This window comes from Colius striatus, chromosome 29 (genome assembly GCF_028858725.1).
Source record: "Colius striatus isolate bColStr4 chromosome 29, bColStr4.1.hap1, whole genome shotgun sequence".
NCBI lineage: Eukaryota > Metazoa > Chordata > Aves > Coliiformes > Coliidae > Colius > Colius striatus.
In genome coordinates, this window is record NC_084787.1 from 1,076,621 (window position 1) to 1,093,612 (window position 16,992).

The following is a 16,992-nucleotide window of genomic DNA, read 5'->3' on the forward strand; positions in this document are numbered from 1 at the left end:
TGGGATCCCAGTGGGAGCTGGAGGGTCTCACAGCCCCTTTCCAACAGACCAAGCCCCCCTCAGAGCACGGGGACACCCCCATCCCCACCGATGTCCCCCCCCTGAGGGAAAGGCCTCTCCATCTTCTCCTTCTCCTCCTCCAAGGGCAGGAACCTTCCCCCTGCCTGAGCCCCTCAGAGCCCGGTGCGGCTCATCACAGCGATGGACCCCCAGCCCCCCAGTCTGGGTAAGGAGCTCCCAGCCTCCGGGGGTCGTGTGACCCCCCTCCCCCCCCCAGACAGGGCTATTTTTATCTCTGGCCGCAGGGACGGGGACGCAGCCGCTGCCGGGTCCCCCCCCCGGGGCCAGGACACGGGGCACGCCGGGGATGCTAAAATTAGCCCTTCCAAAATAGCCAGAGCTGTCGGCAGCGCTCCCCCGAGCCCCCCTCCCACCCCCGAGGTGGGAGCCCACCCCGGCTCTGCGCAGCCGGCAGTGCCCCGGGGATGCTGCAGCACGGCAGAGCCCGGGGCGGGGGGGCTTCGAGCGCTGCGAAGCGGCCAATCCCCCCTCCCCCATCCCGGAGCCCTTTGGGGATGGGAGCCGGTGCCCCCCCGGGCTCCTGGGAAGGGGTCGATGCCCGGCCAAGGTCATTTCGGTGCTTCCCGAGGCGGCTCCGGGACGTCGCGACCCCCGGGGAGGGGGAGCCGGGAGGAGGAGGAGGGGGGAGAAGAGCGGGGCCGAAATGCTGCTGGAGAGGAGGGTGGGATGAAGAGCAAGGTCACGGCTCTGCATGAACCTGGGGGAGCCTGGAGAGGCCGATGTGCTGCTGCACCTCAGCTGCTTTTTGACATCACGGGTTTGGACCCACAGGGGAACCCCCAAAACCCTCAGCGGTGCCAGAGCCGGGGGGCGGGGGGGTCCCCAAAATGCTCTTTCGGTTGCAGACCCCTCTGGCAGCCCCATCCTGGCCTTTGCCACAGCAGCCACTTGCCACCCCCAGCCAAGGTTATTGGGGTTCTGCACCGCTTTGCTCTCGGGCACAGACCCCAGACCCGTCCCGGGGGGTCCCAGCTCAGGGCTCCTCTGGCTCCCTCTGTCCCCCCCCCCCTTTTTTTTGCAGCATGACAAGAACATGGCGACAAGGGAGAAGAGTTTGAAATTGCCTTGGTCCAAGGTCATCTGCCAACCAACACCCCCCCTTCCCTCCTTTGCTCCCCCCTCCCCATCGCTGCGCTGCTCCCCCTCCCCACCCCCCCCCCCCAATAACCCCCATCGATGCCCAAAGCCCATCGGCTGCGGCTTCCCCGTGCGACGGCGCCCGGGGGGATGCTGAGGGAGGGGGGGGGACAGCGGGGGGATGGCGGTGAGGGGAGGGGGAGATGACAAGAGGCTGCGAAACACGCAGCTAAAAAGACAGAGAGAGGCTGGAGGAAAGATTTTACCCGGACAAAATGGCCACAGCGAGGGGGGGAAACGAGAAACCGAACCCCCAAAATCCATCGGCCGGCGGCTCCGGGGATGCTAATTAAAAGCAGCGGGGAGAGGAGGAGGAGGAGGAGGAGGAGGAAGAGGAAAGAAAGGAGATTTATTTCTGGTCTTACCTGTTCCAGCCCTCGTCTGCCTCCTGCGCTGGGAGGAAGGAGGATGCTCCGGCAGGAAAACAGCTCACGGGTACCAGACCCAACGTCGACGCCGCGGCTGAGCGCTGGGAGAGTCCATTGCCACAGCCCAGGGAAGGGAGGCGGCGGGGGGGCGGGGGGGCTGCGCTACGGCAACCGAGGAGCCGTGGAGGAAAGGGGGGGGCTGGGGAGAGGGGCAGGAAGATGGGGAGCTCGCCCCTCGCCTGGCTGTGGTGGCCAAAGAGGGAGGGAGCGAGATGCGGCGGTCGCGGAGCTGCGCTTGGAGCCGCTGCGGTGGTCGCAGAGGTGAGAGCGGCGGAGGGGGAACGGGGGGGAGCAAAAGAGCCGCCTGCGTGTGGCCCCCCCTTACAGCCCGCGACCCCCGCGGCTCGCTCCGCAGCGGAACCGGGAGCGTTCGGCTGCCGGCAGCCCCCCGCGCCCCCTCCCGTCCCTCCCCCGCCGCCCGCCGCGGCCGCGCCGGCAGATGTGAGTCACGGGCACCTCGGGGCTCGGGTGGGGGATGGTTTTTGGGCTCGAGTCGTCTCCGCCTGGGCTGGTCGGACCCGCGCCGGCAGCACCCGGCAGCCGCGTGACGAGGGGAGGAAGGAGGCTGCTGCAGCGAGGAAAACCAGGGGGAAGGTACCCCAAAATGTGCCCCCGCGGAGGGAAACGGGGACCCTCCCACGGCAGCACACGTGCGATGAGTTGAGCCGGGCTCAGCTGCCGGGAGGTTCAGCCCCCAAAAGCCCCGCTGGGTGCAGGGCTGAGCTCCCAGAACCACGGAATCTGTTGGGTTGTCAAAGCCTCTGGAGCTGCTGCAGCCCCAGCCCTGGCCTCATCCTGCCCAGCCCAGCACTGACCCCTCAGCACCTCACCCCACGGCTCTGGGGTCCCTGCAGGGCTGGGCACTGCCCCAGCTCCCTGGGCAGCCTGGCACAGGGCTCACACCCCTCTCAGGGAAACAGTTCTGCCTCAGCTCCAGCCTCACCCTCCCTTTTCTTCTTCTCCATCATCTTTCCAATGTTGTTCTTGCCACTCCAAGCCTCCCAGGAGCTCCAGCACGAAGCAGACCCCGGCAGGAACCCATCTGCTCACAAGAGGAGGAGGAGGAAGATGTTCTGGAGGCCCAGACTAAGACATTAAGAGCTCCCAGCAAACAGGCTCAGGGGACCAGTCCCCACCAGTGCCCCAGGAAGGACAGAGGAAACTGGAAGCTGAGAAATAAGCCCAAAAAGGGGATGGAGCCGAGCCCCCGGGGGCTTTGACCCCGCTGCGTGTGCCCGGGGCGGGGGTTGGGCTGAGAAGCCGATGCCGTGATCGCTGTGTGGGTGCCAAAACAAGCCCCGGGCCCGGGGTCGGGCTGGAGAGCGCCGGGAGGCTCGTCAAGATCGTGACTCGTGCCACAGTGTCACCGGCAAATGTCCCCTTGTGTCCCTCTGCCTCCCGTCCCCAGCGGCTGAGCAGCCGCCAGCCCGTGCTCAGGGAGACGGGAGGGGTCAAAGGAGGTCAAACCGGGAGTGAGGGGGTTAAAACCGGGAGTGAGGGGTGAAATGAGGGGGAAAGGGGTAAAACCGGGAGTGAGGAGGGTAAAAGTGGGAGGGAGGGGGTAAAACCGAAGGGGAAGGAGCGAAAACCGGGGCCAAGGGGGCAAAGCCGGGGTCGGGACCGTCCGTGGGAGGGAGAGGAGCTGCCCCGGGTGGGTCTTTGAGCCAAAAGCATCGAAACACCAACCACGGAGGCGATTTAGGGGAGCCTGGAGCTGCCGGGGCTCAGCCCGCGGGCACGGACCGAGGGGCAGCTTCTCCCTTCTCAGGCGGTTGCACCCGCAGCCGTCCCTCCCTGGGGCTCTCGCACCCCAAAGCTCCTTCTGCCGCTCCCAGAGGCAGCGCCCGGCTCAGCCCTTCCCCGAACCCTCCCGGCCCTTCCCCGAACCCTCCCGGCCCTCCCCGGTCCCGCCCCCGCCGCTTCCCGGCCCGGCCGCAGCCGCTTTGCCCTGCGGGGTGAAGCCCGTTCCCGCTGCAGCCCCCGACTGCGCCCCATCACCTCATCCCAGTGACACACACACCAGTCCCCCCTTCTCCTTCTGCCCCCGGGGAGCTGAGGACGCTGGTGCTGGGCTCTTGGGGTGGGTTTTAACGGTCAGAACAAGGTCCAGGGTGGACACAAACCATCCCCAGGGGGAAGCTCCTCACAGGGCAGGAGGGAGCACAGGAGCCCTTCCCAAAGGCACCACGGGCAGAAACTCTGCTGCTGCCTCCAGCCCCAGCTCAGAATGTTCCAGGTCTCCCAAGCACTTCCCAGCCCACCCCAAGCTCCAGCTGGGGAAGGGGGAGCAGAGAGGGGAGCAGAGGCTCAGCTTCAGCCCTGGGGATGGTGAGAATCGAGGCTGAGGAGCCCCAGCAGCCAGAGAAGCTCCAGCTTGGCTCAGTTCCCCCATGAAACCATCTGGACTCTGTGGGTTTTCACACTAAATATCACCTGGGCTTTAAGCCTCGTGTGTCAAGGCAGCAGCTCCAGCTGCAGGGTGCTGCCCTTCCCCAGCACAAGCCTCCTCCTTCCTCACCCCAAGCTGCTGCTTCCCCCTCCTCCCCTGCCCCAAATTCTCAGCTCTCAGCTGTGCCAAGACACCAGATTCCTCAGAAGCAGAAGGGTTCTGGGCTTCTCTGTCTTCACCAAGAGAAGCAGAAGGGTTCTGGGGACTTGAGGAGAGCAGAGGAGTCAGTTTCACCCCCAGTGCACTGCTCCCACGCTCTGCCCCACGGCTGCCCCACCAACCCAACCCCAAAGGGAGCTCTGGCTGCTGAGGAGGGAGGAGGAAAGGCTCAGGAGGGGGGTCAGTGCCCATCCCTCCCCTCAGCATCACTCTGGGACTGCAAAGCTTTCTGCATTTACAAGCCCCATCATTTTCTTCACAAGAAGAGACAAAAGGAGGGCAGAAGCACCTCAGGCTCTGGAGGACAAACAGGCTGAGCCTCATCCCACCTTCAGCCTCCTCAGAAGCTTTTATTTCTCAAGGGGGGCATCAAACAGAAACCCCCCAAAAAACGCTGCTGAAAGGACCTTGGAAACCCTTCAGGGCTGAGATAAACAGGAGGAGGATGAGGAGGAGGAGGAGGGGGGATGGAGTAATGAGTAGAAAAAGAAATGGGGGGCAAATGGTGGAGAGGGAAAGAGAGAAGGGGGGGGTGTGGAAGGGCCGGACCCCAGCGTCCCCCCCGGGCACCGAGGGGTTAACCCGAGCAGGGGACCCCCAGCAGGGAGAGGGGGGGCTCTGTCCCACGTTTAGGGGAGAGGCCCCCTGAGGGGCCCTCGTGGTGGCACCCCTGGGGGTCTCTGGGTGGGCCTGGGGGGCAGAGGCACCCGCTGGTAGCCGTAGGGGGGCGGCCGGGGGGGCCCGTTGTAGCCGTGGGGCGGCATCAGCGGCGGGGGGCCCCTCATGCCATGGTGGGGCATCGGGCCAGGGTGACCTGTGGGGACAGGCAGCACGGTCAGCACCTCAGGGGGGACCCCAAAACACTCCCCCTCCCACCCTCAGCTGGCAGCTGCAGCCGGGTGCCCCTTGGCAAGGCCTCGGGACCCCCCCGGTGACACCCCGAGGTGAGGGCTGGGGGTGGCATCAGCAGAGCCATGGGCAGGGGCCCCCCACCCCAGGGAACCCCCAAACCCAGCAACTGGCACCCACTGGGTGTCATTCCAGGGGGGCTTTTCAGTGAGGGGGCCACGCTCTCACCTCCCCCCTCCCATCCCCACAGCATCAGCGGCGTGTGGATGAGTGAGACCCCCACCCCAGACGCCCCCCACAGCCCCCCAGAGCGCCCCCACTTACCCATGGGAGACCCAAAGTGGGGTCCTCGGGGTGGCATCCCCATGGGAGGGGGCCCAGGGTGGGGCATGCCAGGGGGAGGCCGTGGGGGAGGCTGGCCTCCAGAGCCAGGGGGTCCTGGGTGATGCTGCCCCATGCCGGGGGGGCCGTGGTGCACCTGCATGGGTGGCATCCCTGGGGGGGACACAAGGAATCAGTGTTGGCTCTGAGGAGGGGGAGCAGCAGCTCTGAGCCCCCTTTTAGCCCTAAAGGACATCAACCCAGCAGAATGGGTCAGCAAATGAAGGGTTTGGCTGTTGAAAGTGAGGCTGAGGAGCAGGAAGAGCAGCAGGAGCAGCCCAGGTGCCTCCAAAGGTGCTTTTCCCCCTCCTTGTCTCTTACTTCATCCCTTTAAAGATCACCCCAGGGGTGTTTTTCTCCTCTCCCCAAGGCAGGAGCCTGGCCATGATGGATTTTCCCTTCCCCAAGTGTAAATTGGCTCCTTAAAGCTCAAAAAGGGCTGAGCAGGAGCCATCTGGTCAGGGCCATGATCCCACAAAGCAGCCTAATCATCCACTTGCAAAGAGCAGCTGGGGCTGGGCTCACTGTGAGAGCAGGGAGAACACAACAAAGCCCCCCAAAAGCACAGCCAGGGGTGACTGTCCCTTGGTCTGTTGGGAAGTGGAGGCTGGGTGGAGGTGGAGGTTGGATGGAGCTGGAGGCTGGGTGGAGCTGCTGCTCATTCCCCTGGACCACGGGGCTAAAAATGGAAGGAGAGGTTTTGTTCTGGTGCCTGGGGTGAGCTGGTGCCTGGCAGAGCTGCAGCTCAGCTCTGGAGCTGCCTTTTGGAGCAGCACTGGAGGGTCAAAACCCCTCCAAGGAAGCAGGTTCAGAGGCTCAGGAACCCCCTCCCAGGCCCTCAGCTGAGCCAGGCTCTGCCTTCACCCCGCCAGGACACGGCTGGTCGGGCTCTGCTGGGTTCCTCCTGCTTCCCAAACAGCCAAAGTGTTCCCTCAGTCTGTGTTTTGGTCTCAGTTGAGCAGATCCAGGAGAAAACCCCGATGGGGATGGAGTGGGGTGGCCTCACCCCTCCACACCCTCCCTGCTCCTCTGCACCCACAGCACTGGCCAGGGGGGGGCATTTACAACCCTTGTCCCGAGGGTTTTCCTCCTCATTGCACAGCTCAGGGCAGGAGAAGGAGCTGCTGAGGAGCCCCCACGTGCCCAAGGCCAATGGCACCCTGTGGGGGGCACAGAGAGCGTGGGCAGCAGATCCCCCCCCCAAAACGAGCCCCACGAGCACAGGGTCCTTACCTGGATGGTGCATCCCACCTGGAGGGAAGGGGTGGGGGTGAGGGGGGTGTCCCCCAGCGGGTGCAGCCCCCGAGGGGGGGCCAGGGGCACCAGCCCCAGGGGGCATGGGAGGAGGGGGCATGGCAGGGGGCATCCCGGGGGGCATCGCCCCGGGGGGAGGCACCGGCGGGGGGAACGATCCTGGGGGTGGGAGACCTGGGGAGAGACACAGACAGGGCTGGGTGAGCGGCCAGGGAAGGGGCTCAGGGGCTACAGGGCGTTCCTGAGGGGCTTTGGGGTCCCAAAAGCTGAGCTTCTGCGCCCCCAAAACTGGGGGTTTGTGCCCCCAAAGCTGGCGGCTTTCTCCCCTCAAAAGCTCAGGTTTTGTGCCCCCAAAGCTGGGGGTTTGTGCCCCACCCAAAGCTGTTTCATGTCCCTCAAAGCTGAGCTCCTGTGCCCCAAAATCCTCAGGTTCTTCACTCTAAGAGCTGAGGTTTTGTGCCCCCAAAATATGAGCTCCTGTACCCCCAAAGCTGAGGTTCTGTACCCCAAGAGCTGATGCCCTATACCCTAAGAGCTGGTGCCCTCCTCCCCCCAAAGCTGATGCCCTGCACCCCAAACCGATGCCCTGTACTCCCAAACTGATGCTCTACACCCCAAGCTGATGCCCTGTACCCTTCTACAACCCAAAGCTGATGCCCTGCATCCCCAAAGCTAACCCCCTGTACCCCAAACCGATGCCCTGTACTCCCAAATTGATGCCCTGCACCCCAAACTGATGCTCTACACCCCAAGCTGATGCCCTGTACCCCAAGTTGATGCCCTGCACCCCTAAAGCTGATGCCCTGCACCCCAAACCAATGCCCTGCACCCCCAAAGCTAATTCCCTGCACCCCAAACCGATGCCCTGTACTCCCAAAGCTGATACCCTGCACCCCAAACTGATGCCCTGTACTCCCAAACCAATGCCCTGCACCCCCAAAGCTCATCCCCTGCACCCCAGACCCATGCCCTGCACCCCCAAAGCTCATCCCCTGCACCCCAGACCCATGCCCTGCACCCCCAAAGCTCATCCCCTGCACCCCAGACCCATGCCCTGCACCCCCAAAGCTCATCCCCTGCACCCCAGACCCATGCCCTGCACCCCCAAAGCTCATCCCCTGCACCCCAGACCCATGCCCTGCACCCCCAAAGCTCATCCCCTGCACCCCAGACCCATGCCCTGCACCCCCAAAGCTCATCCCCTGCACCCCAGACCCATGCCCTGCACCTCCCCTCCCTCCCCACACCCCCCCACCCCCCTCCCACCCACCTGGGGGGGTGACCCCGGGCCCCAGGGCCGTGACCACGGGCGCGGGCACGGATGGGGGCGGGGGAGCGTCGGCGAAGAGCTGGTGCGGCCGGTCGGCCTGGGACAGCGGGTTCTGCGCCGCCAGCAGGCGCTCGGCCGCCGAGCCGTGCCGCTCGCCCTTGGAGTCCTTCTTGAAGGCGTAGGACACGGTGATGGGCCGGTTGCACAGGTACTGCCCGTTCATGGCCTCGATGGCGGCGTCCGAGGCGTCGAAGCTGGCGAAGTTGATGAAGGCGTAGCCCTTGGAGTTGCCGGTGTCGGGGTCCCGCATGATCTTGGGCGTCTGCAGGATGACGCCGAAGGCGCTGAACGTGTCGTACAGCAGCTTCTCGTCGATCTCGGGGTCCAGGTTCCCGATGAAGATGTTGGCGCCCACGTCCAGGTTCTTGTTGTGGGCCGACGCCTTGTTGACGCGGATGGGCTTCCCGTACAGCTTGATCATGTTCATGATCTTGATGGCGTAGTCGGCGTCCTCCTCGCTCAGGAACTCCACGAAGCCGTAACCTGGGCAGGGGCACAGAGTGGCAGGGACACAGGGGCACAGGGACAGGGACACAGAGTGGCAGGGGCACAGGGGCACAGGGTGGCAGGGGCACAGGGGCACAGGGTGGCAGGGGCACAGGGACACAGAGTGGCAGTGGCACAGGGACAGGGACACAGAGTGGCAGGGACACAGGGGCACAGGGACAGGGACACAGAGTGGCAGGGGCACAGGGGCACAGGGTGGCAGGGGCACAGGGTGGCAGGGGCACAGGGGCACAGGGTGGCAGGGGCACAGGGACACAGAGTGGCAGTGGCACAGGGACAGGGACACAGGGGCACAGGGTGACACAGGGACACAGAGTGGTAGGGGCACAGGGAGGCAGGGGCAGGGACACAGGGAGGCAGGGGCAGGGACACAGGAGTGCAGGGACACAGGGTGACAGGGGCACAGGGTGGCAGGGGCACAGGAGGGCAGGGGCACAGGGTGGCAGGGGCACAGGGTGGCAGGGGCACAGGGTGGCAGGGGCACAGGGTGACACAGGGACACAGGGGCGGCAGGGGCACGGAGTGACAGGGGCACGGGATCATCCAAGAATCACACAGTCACACGGTGACAGGGTCGCACAGGGTCACAGGGTGACAGGGTCACACAGTCACAGCATCACAGGATCTGAAAGGCTGGAAGGGACTCCAAAACCTCATCCAGTGCAACCCTCACTGCCAGAGCCTGACCCATCCTGGGCATGGAGGGAGGAATCAAAGCAGCAACAAGGCAACAAAAAGGAGAGACTGGAGCTGCAAAGCTCTGGGGAGCAGCCAGGCTGAACTTCAGGCCACATGAAACACGATTCATTAGGAACAGGAGCTGGCCCAGTCAGAACTTGAACCCAGAGCAGCTTCCTCTGCCTCTGCTCCCTACAGCTCCCTGACAGGGAAGGGAGTGAGCTGGGGGCTGGTCTCTGCTCCCCAGGAACGAGAGGAAAGAGGCTGGAGTTGCCCCAGGGGAGGTTGAGGCTGGAGCTGAGGCAGAACTGTTTCCCTGAGAGGGGTGTGAGCCCTGTGCCAGGCTGCCCAGGGAGGTGGGGCAGTGCCCAGCCCTGGAGGGACCCCAGAGCCGTGGGGTGAGGTGCTGAGGGGTCAGCGCTGGGCTGGGCAGGGTGAGGCCAGGGCTGGGGCTGCAGCAGCTTTTCCAAGCCAAACAACTCCCTGATTCCCCTCTGAGCTGGGGAAGGTGACCTCCCCTGGGGTCCCTCAGCCCCATCTCCCACCCACTCAAGGGTTTTAGCCCAGGTCAGCCCCAGCAGGGCCCTGAGCTGCTCTTACCTTGGTGCTGGCCCGTGACTCGATCCTTGGGCATGTGTGTGTTGACCACGGGCCCAGCCTGGAGGAAAAGCTCCCAGAGCAGGGGCTCACTGACCTTCTCATCCAACCCCCCCACGTACACCGTCGCATCTGGCGGGAGGAGAAAGGAAAAGCCCAGTTGGGGGAGCCCAGGGGGCTGCAGGGCCCCACACACACACACTGCTCGAGCCCCAAGGCAGAGTCTCCATCAGATCCCCCATAATTAACCCTGCACCTCCTTCAGAGCACCCCACACCTGCAGGGAGCCTCCCAGCACAGAGATACCTCCAGGCACCCTCCCCCAGAGAGCCCTGAGCCCCCCTTAATGTTCCCGGGGTGCCTTGAGCCCCCCCAAGTCCTCAGTGAGCCCTGAGCCCCCCTCAATACCCCCCATACCCCCCGAGAGCCCCGAGCCCCCTCTAATGCCCCCTCATGTCCCCAGAGAGCCTTGAGACCCCCCTCAGTACCTTCCCACGTCCCTAAGGAGCCCCGAGCTCCCCCCTCAGTGCCCGCTCATGTCCCCAGGGAGCCCTGAGCCCCCCCCAGTACCGTCGCGCGGCCCCAGGGGAGCCCTCACCGCCCGCCCAGAGCGGCCTCACGCCCCCGAGGAGCGCTCACCCCGCTCCCCAGCGTCCCCCCGCCCCGCGGCCCGGCCCCGCCGCTCACCCTGGTTCCGCTCGGAGATGGGCCCGGCCGCCATCTTGCCCGGCCGCCCGTTCCCGCCCGCGCGGCGCCGACGTCACGTTACGTCACCGCCGCGATGACGTCAAGACGCAGCCGCGAGCCCGCCCCGCCCGCTCGTGACGCGCTTCGGGTGGCGACGGAAGTGACGTCATCGGCGCGCGCAGAGGGAGAGGACGCGGCGGCCATGTTGGGTGTGGGCGGGGGAGTGGCGCCGTCCTTCTGTCGCGATAGCGCCTGTCGTGACACGGAGCCGCAGCTTCCTCAGGGACAGGGCTGGGCTTCCCAGCGCCGGGAGATCCCGGTGCGGAGGGATCCCAGTGATCCCGGTGCTGGGCGATTCCCATGTGGAGTGATCCCATCGCCCAGAGATCCCAGTGCTGGGGGGATCCAACTGCCAGGGCACCCCAGTGCTGGGGGATCCCCGTGTGGGGGGATCCCAGTGCCAGGAGACCCCAATCCCAGGTGATCCCAGTGCCCAGAGACCCCAGCTCGGGGGATCCCCTGCCCGCAGCCCCCTGCCTCAGTCTCCGACCCAGGGGGGTCTCCCACCCCCACCCCCACCCCCACCCGCTCCCCCACCCACACACGCTCCCAAACGCCCCCGTGACCGACCCCCGGGATCCCCCCCCGGATCCCCCCGTGACCGACCCCCGGGATCCCCCCCAGCCCCTCCCGGTGACCGACCCCCGGGATCCTCCCCCGGGATCCCCCCGTGACCGACCCCCGGGATCCTCCCCCGAATCCCCCCGTGACCGACCCCCGGATCCCCCCGGATCCCCCGGCTGGAGGCGGCTGCGGAGGTAGCGAGGATTTAATGAGCCAAAACCCCCCAGAGCCGCGAATCCGCCGGGGCCGGGGGGAGCCGCGGGCGGGACCCTCAGCGGGACGGCGCCGGGGGGCTGCGGCTGGGCTCGGGGCGCGACCCCCGGCGCTGCCGGGCGCGGAGCCGGTCCTGGAGCAGCAGCAGCTCCTCGGCCAGGGCGGCGGGACACGGGGCGAAGCGGCCGCGCTGCGGGGACGGGCGGGTAGGACAGAGCCGCCTCGGGGCCGGGGCAGCCCCGGGCATCCCCCTGCATCCCCCCCGCAACCCCCGCATCCCCCGGGCATCCCGCCCACATCCCCCGGGGATCCCCCCCGCATCCCACCCGCATCCCCCCCGCACCCCCCCGCATCCCCCGGGCATCCTCCCCGCATCCCCCCCGCATCCCACCCGCACCCCCCCGCATCCCCCCCGCATCCCCTCCGCATTCCCCCCCGCATCCCCTGGGCATCCCACCCGCACCCCCCCGCATCCCCCCCGCACCCCCCCCGCATCCCCCCCGCACCCCCCCGCATCCCCTCGCATCCCCCCCGCATCCCCTGGGCATCCCACCCGCACCCCCCCGCATTCCCCCCCGATCCCCCGGGCATCCCCCCCGCATCCCCCAGCCCCTGTGGGGTGCGGAACCGCCCCCGCCCCGCCCCGCGCCTCCCGTGCCTCAGTTTCCCCTCCCGGTACCTGTGTCTCGGGCAGAGCCCGCAGGTAACAGCGGCGCCAGAGCCGCACCGACGGTCCCGCGGCGCAGGGCAGCAGCAGCCCCGCGGGGGGCGCGGGGGGTCGGCCGCCCCCCGGGTTAACCCCTCGCTCGCCGACGCTGTCCAGGGAGGGCGCGAAGCGGGGCAGGCGCGGGGGGGGCGCGGCCGCTCCTCCAGGGGAAGGGTTGGGGGCACAACGAGCCCTTGGACAGCGCGAACACGCTGCCGGGACCCGGCCACGGCCCCGCGGGCTGCGGAACGGGGCGAAAACAGTCGAGATTGGGGAAAAACGGGCCGGGGGGGATGCAGCAGAAAAGGGAACGGGGGGAAGGGGGTGAGGCAGCGTCTGGGGGGTCGCCGCGATGGGGCTGAGCTTGTGGACCCCCCCCAAAGCCGAGCCCCCCGACTCACCCCGCCCGGCCCCGGGGGCTCCGTGGCCTCGGGGGTCCCGGCGGCCGCCGCCGGGTTCCTGAAGCGGGCGCGTTGCTGGCGGCTGTAGCGCAGCCCCCAGGCCCAGACCTCGGGCAGCCGCCCCCCGGCAGCGCCCGCCCCGCCCGGCAGCGGGACCCCCGGCGCGGGGGGAGCCTCCCGCCAGCCCGGCGCCGGGGTGTAGGTCTGGCTGCGGGGTCGGTGCTGCGGGGGAAGGAGAATGGAGGGGGGGAGGCGTCAATGATGGGGAAACTGAGGCACGGTGCGTCCCACCCCAAGCTGCCCCGGGGGGTGGGGAGGGGGGGGTCCCTTCCCCCAAAACTGACCGGGCTGCCGCGGCCCCGCTGCCGTTGGCAGCTGAAGAGGAAGGTGCTGAAGTAAGGGGCGAAGCTGCTGTCGTGGAGGGCGAGGAGAAAAGCTTCGGTGAAGCCAAAAGCCGCCGGGAATTGCCGCAGCAGCTGCCACGTGCAGTCCAGGAACAGCAGGAAAACGGGAGCCTGGGGAGGGGGGGATGGAGCGGGGGGGTGAGACACGCGGGTCGCCTGCTGAGGATGAGGAGGGGCTGGGGAGGGGGACGGGGGCGCTGCTCACACCTCCTCCCGCGGGCTGTCCCGCCGCAGCAGCCCCAGGCGGAGCGGGAAGGGATGTCCCGCAGCCACCCACTCCCGCTGCACCAGGCTCTGGAAGCCGGGGAGGCTGCGGGAATGGGGGTCCCCCAGGAGCTGCACCAGCGAGGACAGGAGGCAGTTCAGGTCCCGGTCTGACGGCTCTGCGGGACACACACACACGGGGGGGTCTCAAACCCTGCGGGGGTCCCCCCCCCCGACCCCCTCCCCAGGCTGAACCTTGCAGCAGCACGGAGCAGCGTCTCCCTGCCAGCAGCGAGGCCACTTCCACAGCTCTTCTCAAGCAGGTGCTGAGGGGAGGGGGGAGAAAAGGGGGGTGTTAAGGCATCCCCAAAATGCCACAGTGTCTGGCTGGGGGGAGCTGCAGCCCTCCCTGGGGTGCTCACATCCCCCCCCACCCCATCACCCTGCAGCCACCCATGGGGCTGGGGTAGGGGCCTATCTGCCATGGGGACAGGCTGGGTTCAAGGGGGAGGTTTTCCCCCACCCTCCTGCACCCCAAAAGAAGGGGGTGACCCCCTGACCCCCCCCAACCCTCTCACCGGACGTGCTCCAACCAGCGCGTCGCCTCCAGCGCCGACAGCCACTTCTCCTCTGCGGCTGCACCTGGGGCAGGACGGGGAAGGGGGTCAGCAGAGCAGATGGGGCTTGGGATGAGGGTTGGGGGGCCCTTGCTGGAGCCCCCCGGTGCCACCCCCGCTCACCGGGCACACAGAGCGCCCGCAGCCTGAGGTGAGCCAGCTGGATGTCGGCGAGCGTGGGCAGCTCCGCGCTGTCGGCCACCACACAGGGCCCACGGCCCCCCAGCAGCAAAGCCTCCAGGCACCTGGGGAGGGGACACGCAGAGGAGACCCCCAGGTGGGGCTGGGATGGGGCAGCACCCCCTGAACCCCCCTCCCCTGCCTCAGGGACCCTGCACTCACCTCACGTCTTCGCTCCCCGGCTCCGAGGCCGCGTGGAAGCCGGCGGCTCGCAGCAGGTCGCTGCCGCCCGGGTGGTGCCAACACAGGCGCTGTGGGTGAGACAGGGGGGACCCCCCTCCCCTCATCACCCCCACATCCCCCTCCCCCGACCCTCCATCCCCCTCCCAGGGCACTCACTGGCACCCGGCGCTCCTCAAAGTGGGCGAAGGTTCGCTTGAGGTCGTGGTCCAGGAGCCCGCTGGGCACCCAGAGGTACCGGGGCAGGCTGTGGGCACGGTGGGGGGGGGGGGGTGGGTGCTCCCTCCAAAGCCCAGGGTGCCCATTCCCCAGTCCCAGGGTGTCTTTTCCAGCAGCCCACGGGGTGTGTTTGCCCCAGGCCCTGGGCACAGGGAGGATTGTCTGTACCTGGGGGCCATGTCGAAGCGCTCATTGACTGCGCTCACCCTCCAGCCCAAGGCACCCAAACGCTTCAGCTCCTCCTCCCAGTCGTGCAGGTTCTCAAAGAGCAGCGTGGCAGCTGAGCCTTCCTCCTCCTCCTCCTCATCCTCCTCATCCTCCTCCTGCTCATCCTCCAGAGGGGTTTCAGTGGGGCAGGACCAGCCCCCGTGTCCCTCGCCCGTGTCCCTCAGCCACGCGGCCGCCTCCCGCGCTTGGGCGATGGCGTTGGCGACCTGCAGAGAGGACCCAGGACTGAGCCAGCCCCCCCAAACCCCATCCCCCCCCTTCTCCTCCAAACCACAGAGCATCCCAAAATCACACCCAGAGCCTTCTCACCCCCCCAGGAAGCAGCAGCCCCCCGGCGCACCCGGAACGCCTGCGGGGCCAACCCGTCCTGGTGGAAGGAGAAGCGCAGCAGACGGAAATCCCGGCAGAAAACCAACAGCTCCTCGGGGATGAACTTGAGGGTGGAAGCTGCTGTCAGCACCTTGGGCTTGCTGAAGCTGCTGGCTGCGAGGGGGGGCCCGGGGGGGGGTCGGTTGGTCAGTCAGTGGGGCTCAGACCACCCCAGCTCACACAGGGGGGGCTCAGGGCTGTCGCCGTTACCTGCCACCAGCTTGCGGATACAGGGCAGCGCCACGTCGTACTCGCTGCGGGGGAAAGCTCGGGAGCTGGGGGCCTGAGGGAGAGGGGGGAGAGCTGGACGCTGCCCCAGTGTGTGTCCCCCCCATCCCAGTCCTGAGAAGGGCAGTGAGGCCAGAGAGAACCCCCCTCACTGCCCTCTCCACACTGGCCCTGGGCTCTGTGGCTGCCCCTTGTCCTGCAGCGAGGGGTTCCCTGGGTGAACGTGGAGGGGCTGGGGCTGGGGGGCAAAGGTGGAGCTGGGATGGGAGGTGGATACAGCCAGGATGGGGGTCAGGATGGGGCCGGGATGAGGTGGGGATGCAGTGGGATGGGGGTCAGGGGTGCAGCCAGGATGGGGGTCAGGGGTGCAGCCAGGATGGGGGTCAGGATGGGGCCGGGCTGGGGTGAGGGATGCAGTGGGATGGGGGTCAGGGGTGCAGCCAGGATGGGGGTCAGGATGGGGCCGGGCTGGGGTGAGGGATGCAGTGGGATGGGGGTCAGGGGTGCAGCCAGGATGGGGCCAGATTGAGGTGGGGATGCAGGAGGATGGGGGTCAGGGGTGCAGCCAGGATGGGGCCGCGCTGGGGTGAGGGATGCAGTGGGATGGGGGTCAGGGGTGCAGCCAGGATGGGGCCAGATTGAGGTGGGGATGCAGGAGGATGGGGGTCAGGGGTGCAGCCAGGATGGGGCCGCGCTGGGGTGAGGGGCGCGGTGGGCCGGGCCGGGGGCGGGTCGGGGCCGCGGTGCCGATGCCGGTCGCACCTGGGCGGGCAGGAAGGCGAGGCGGCGGTTGGTGCAGAGCAGCGTCCCGGGGACGGATTCGTCTCCCCCGCCGCAGCGCTGCCGGGCGCCCGCCGCCTCCTCCAGCACCAGCTCCCCTGCGAGGACCGGCCGCTGGGTCTGGGGGTGTTCCCACGGGCGACTCGACCCCCCCCTAAACCCCTTTAACCCCCCCAAGCCCCTTTCCCCACCCCTCCCGGGCATCCCGGCACCTGCCCTACCTGGGAGCCGGGGGAAGACGAGCCGGCGGCCGCCCGGAGCCCCGCTCATGGCGACGGGACTTTGGCCGGGCGGCCCCGGCCCCGCCGGCGACGGCGACCGGAGCGGAACGGAGCGGAGCGAGAGCCCCGAACGCCGCCGCCCGGCCCGGCCCGGCCCGGCCCGGCCCGGCCCCCCCGGCCCCGGCTCCCGGCTCCCGGCTCCCGACGGGGCGGAGCGGCGGGAGAGCTGCGCTGCCCGGCCCGGCCCTGCCCGCTCCTGCCCGCTCCTGCCCGGCCCTGCCCGGCCCTGCCCGCTCCCGCCCGCTCCCGCCCGCTCCCGCCCGGCCGCCTGCAGCCCCCTCCGCCCCCAAAAGACAGAGACCCCCGGCAGAAGGGGCGGGAGCGGCGCTGCCGAGCTGGGGGCGCTGGGAGCGGGGGGTTCACGGCACCCGGCTGTGCGGAGCGGGGAGCGGAGGGGGGTTCACACAGTGCCGGGACCCCCGTGAAGGGATGTCGGGTATCGCACGGAGAGCCTCGGTAGCCCGGTTTTGGGACGAGCGGTGCTGGACGGGCACCGACCCCCCGGCCCAGCCCCCGCATCTCCCAGCCGCTGGCGCAGCCCCGCGACCTCTCCTCGGGCCACGGTTGTACCGAGGAGGAACAAACCGCTCCGTGAGTCATCGCCGAAGCACGACCTTCTCCTCCCAGCCCTGCAAACACCGGCGGCCGCCCGGCCCCACCGCCCCCCGCCCCGCAGCCCCGGACCCGCGACCCTCGCCCCGCTGCCCGCAGCTGCCGCCCGGCAGCCCCGGGACCACCTCTGACACCCCCTCCCCACCCCTGGACACCCCAAAACCCCGCAGCTCAGCTCAGCCCGTCCCGCCGGGGCAGGATCGGGGCAT

At 68.2% G+C, this 16,992-nt stretch overlaps 2 protein-coding genes across 2 annotated transcripts; both read right to left on the minus strand.

Annotated features, from left to right (window-relative positions):
• Positions 1-4,577: 4,577 nt before the first annotated feature.
• Positions 4,578-10,641, minus strand: SF3B4 (splicing factor 3b subunit 4). Its single transcript, XM_062016150.1, has 6 exons — positions 10,538-10,641; positions 9,854-9,982; positions 8,009-8,551; positions 6,718-6,912; positions 5,428-5,598; positions 4,578-5,068 (listed from the first exon to the last, which is right to left on the minus strand). The coding sequence occupies exons 1-6, from the start codon at positions 10,569-10,571 to the stop codon at positions 4,884-4,886; spliced, it is 1,257 nt and encodes a 418-aa protein (XP_061872134.1). The 5' UTR covers positions 10,572-10,641; the 3' UTR covers positions 4,578-4,883.
• A 707-nt stretch (positions 10,642-11,348) lies between these two features.
• Positions 11,349-16,266, minus strand: MTMR11 (myotubularin related protein 11). Its single transcript, XM_062016139.1, is given in 16 exon segments — positions 11,349-11,564; positions 12,054-12,230; positions 12,232-12,321; positions 12,482-12,703; positions 12,826-12,996; positions 13,093-13,268; positions 13,345-13,415; positions 13,668-13,731; positions 13,830-13,951; positions 14,049-14,137; positions 14,226-14,313; positions 14,454-14,719; positions 14,854-14,996; positions 15,093-15,165; positions 15,873-15,988; positions 16,112-16,266. Coding segments are annotated over 16 exon segments (2,049 nt in total). The 5' UTR covers positions 16,161-16,266; the 3' UTR covers positions 11,349-11,432.
• Between the last annotated feature and the right edge of the window lie 726 nt (positions 16,267-16,992).

Excerpts from the sequence above, each read along its gene's own strand:
- SF3B4 (XM_062016150.1), bottom strand. The coding sequence starts at position 10,571 with ATGGCGGCCGGGCCCATCTCCGAGCGGAACCAGG. Across the intron at positions 9,983-10,537 it reads CATCTCCGAGCGGAACCAGG|ATGCGACGGTGTACGTGGGG; the intron begins GTGAGCGGCGGG and ends TCCTCCCGCCAG. Across the intron at positions 8,552-9,853 it reads AGTCACGGGCCAGCACCAAG|GTTACGGCTTCGTGGAGTTC; the intron begins GTAAGAGCAGCT and ends GCCCCTGCCCAG.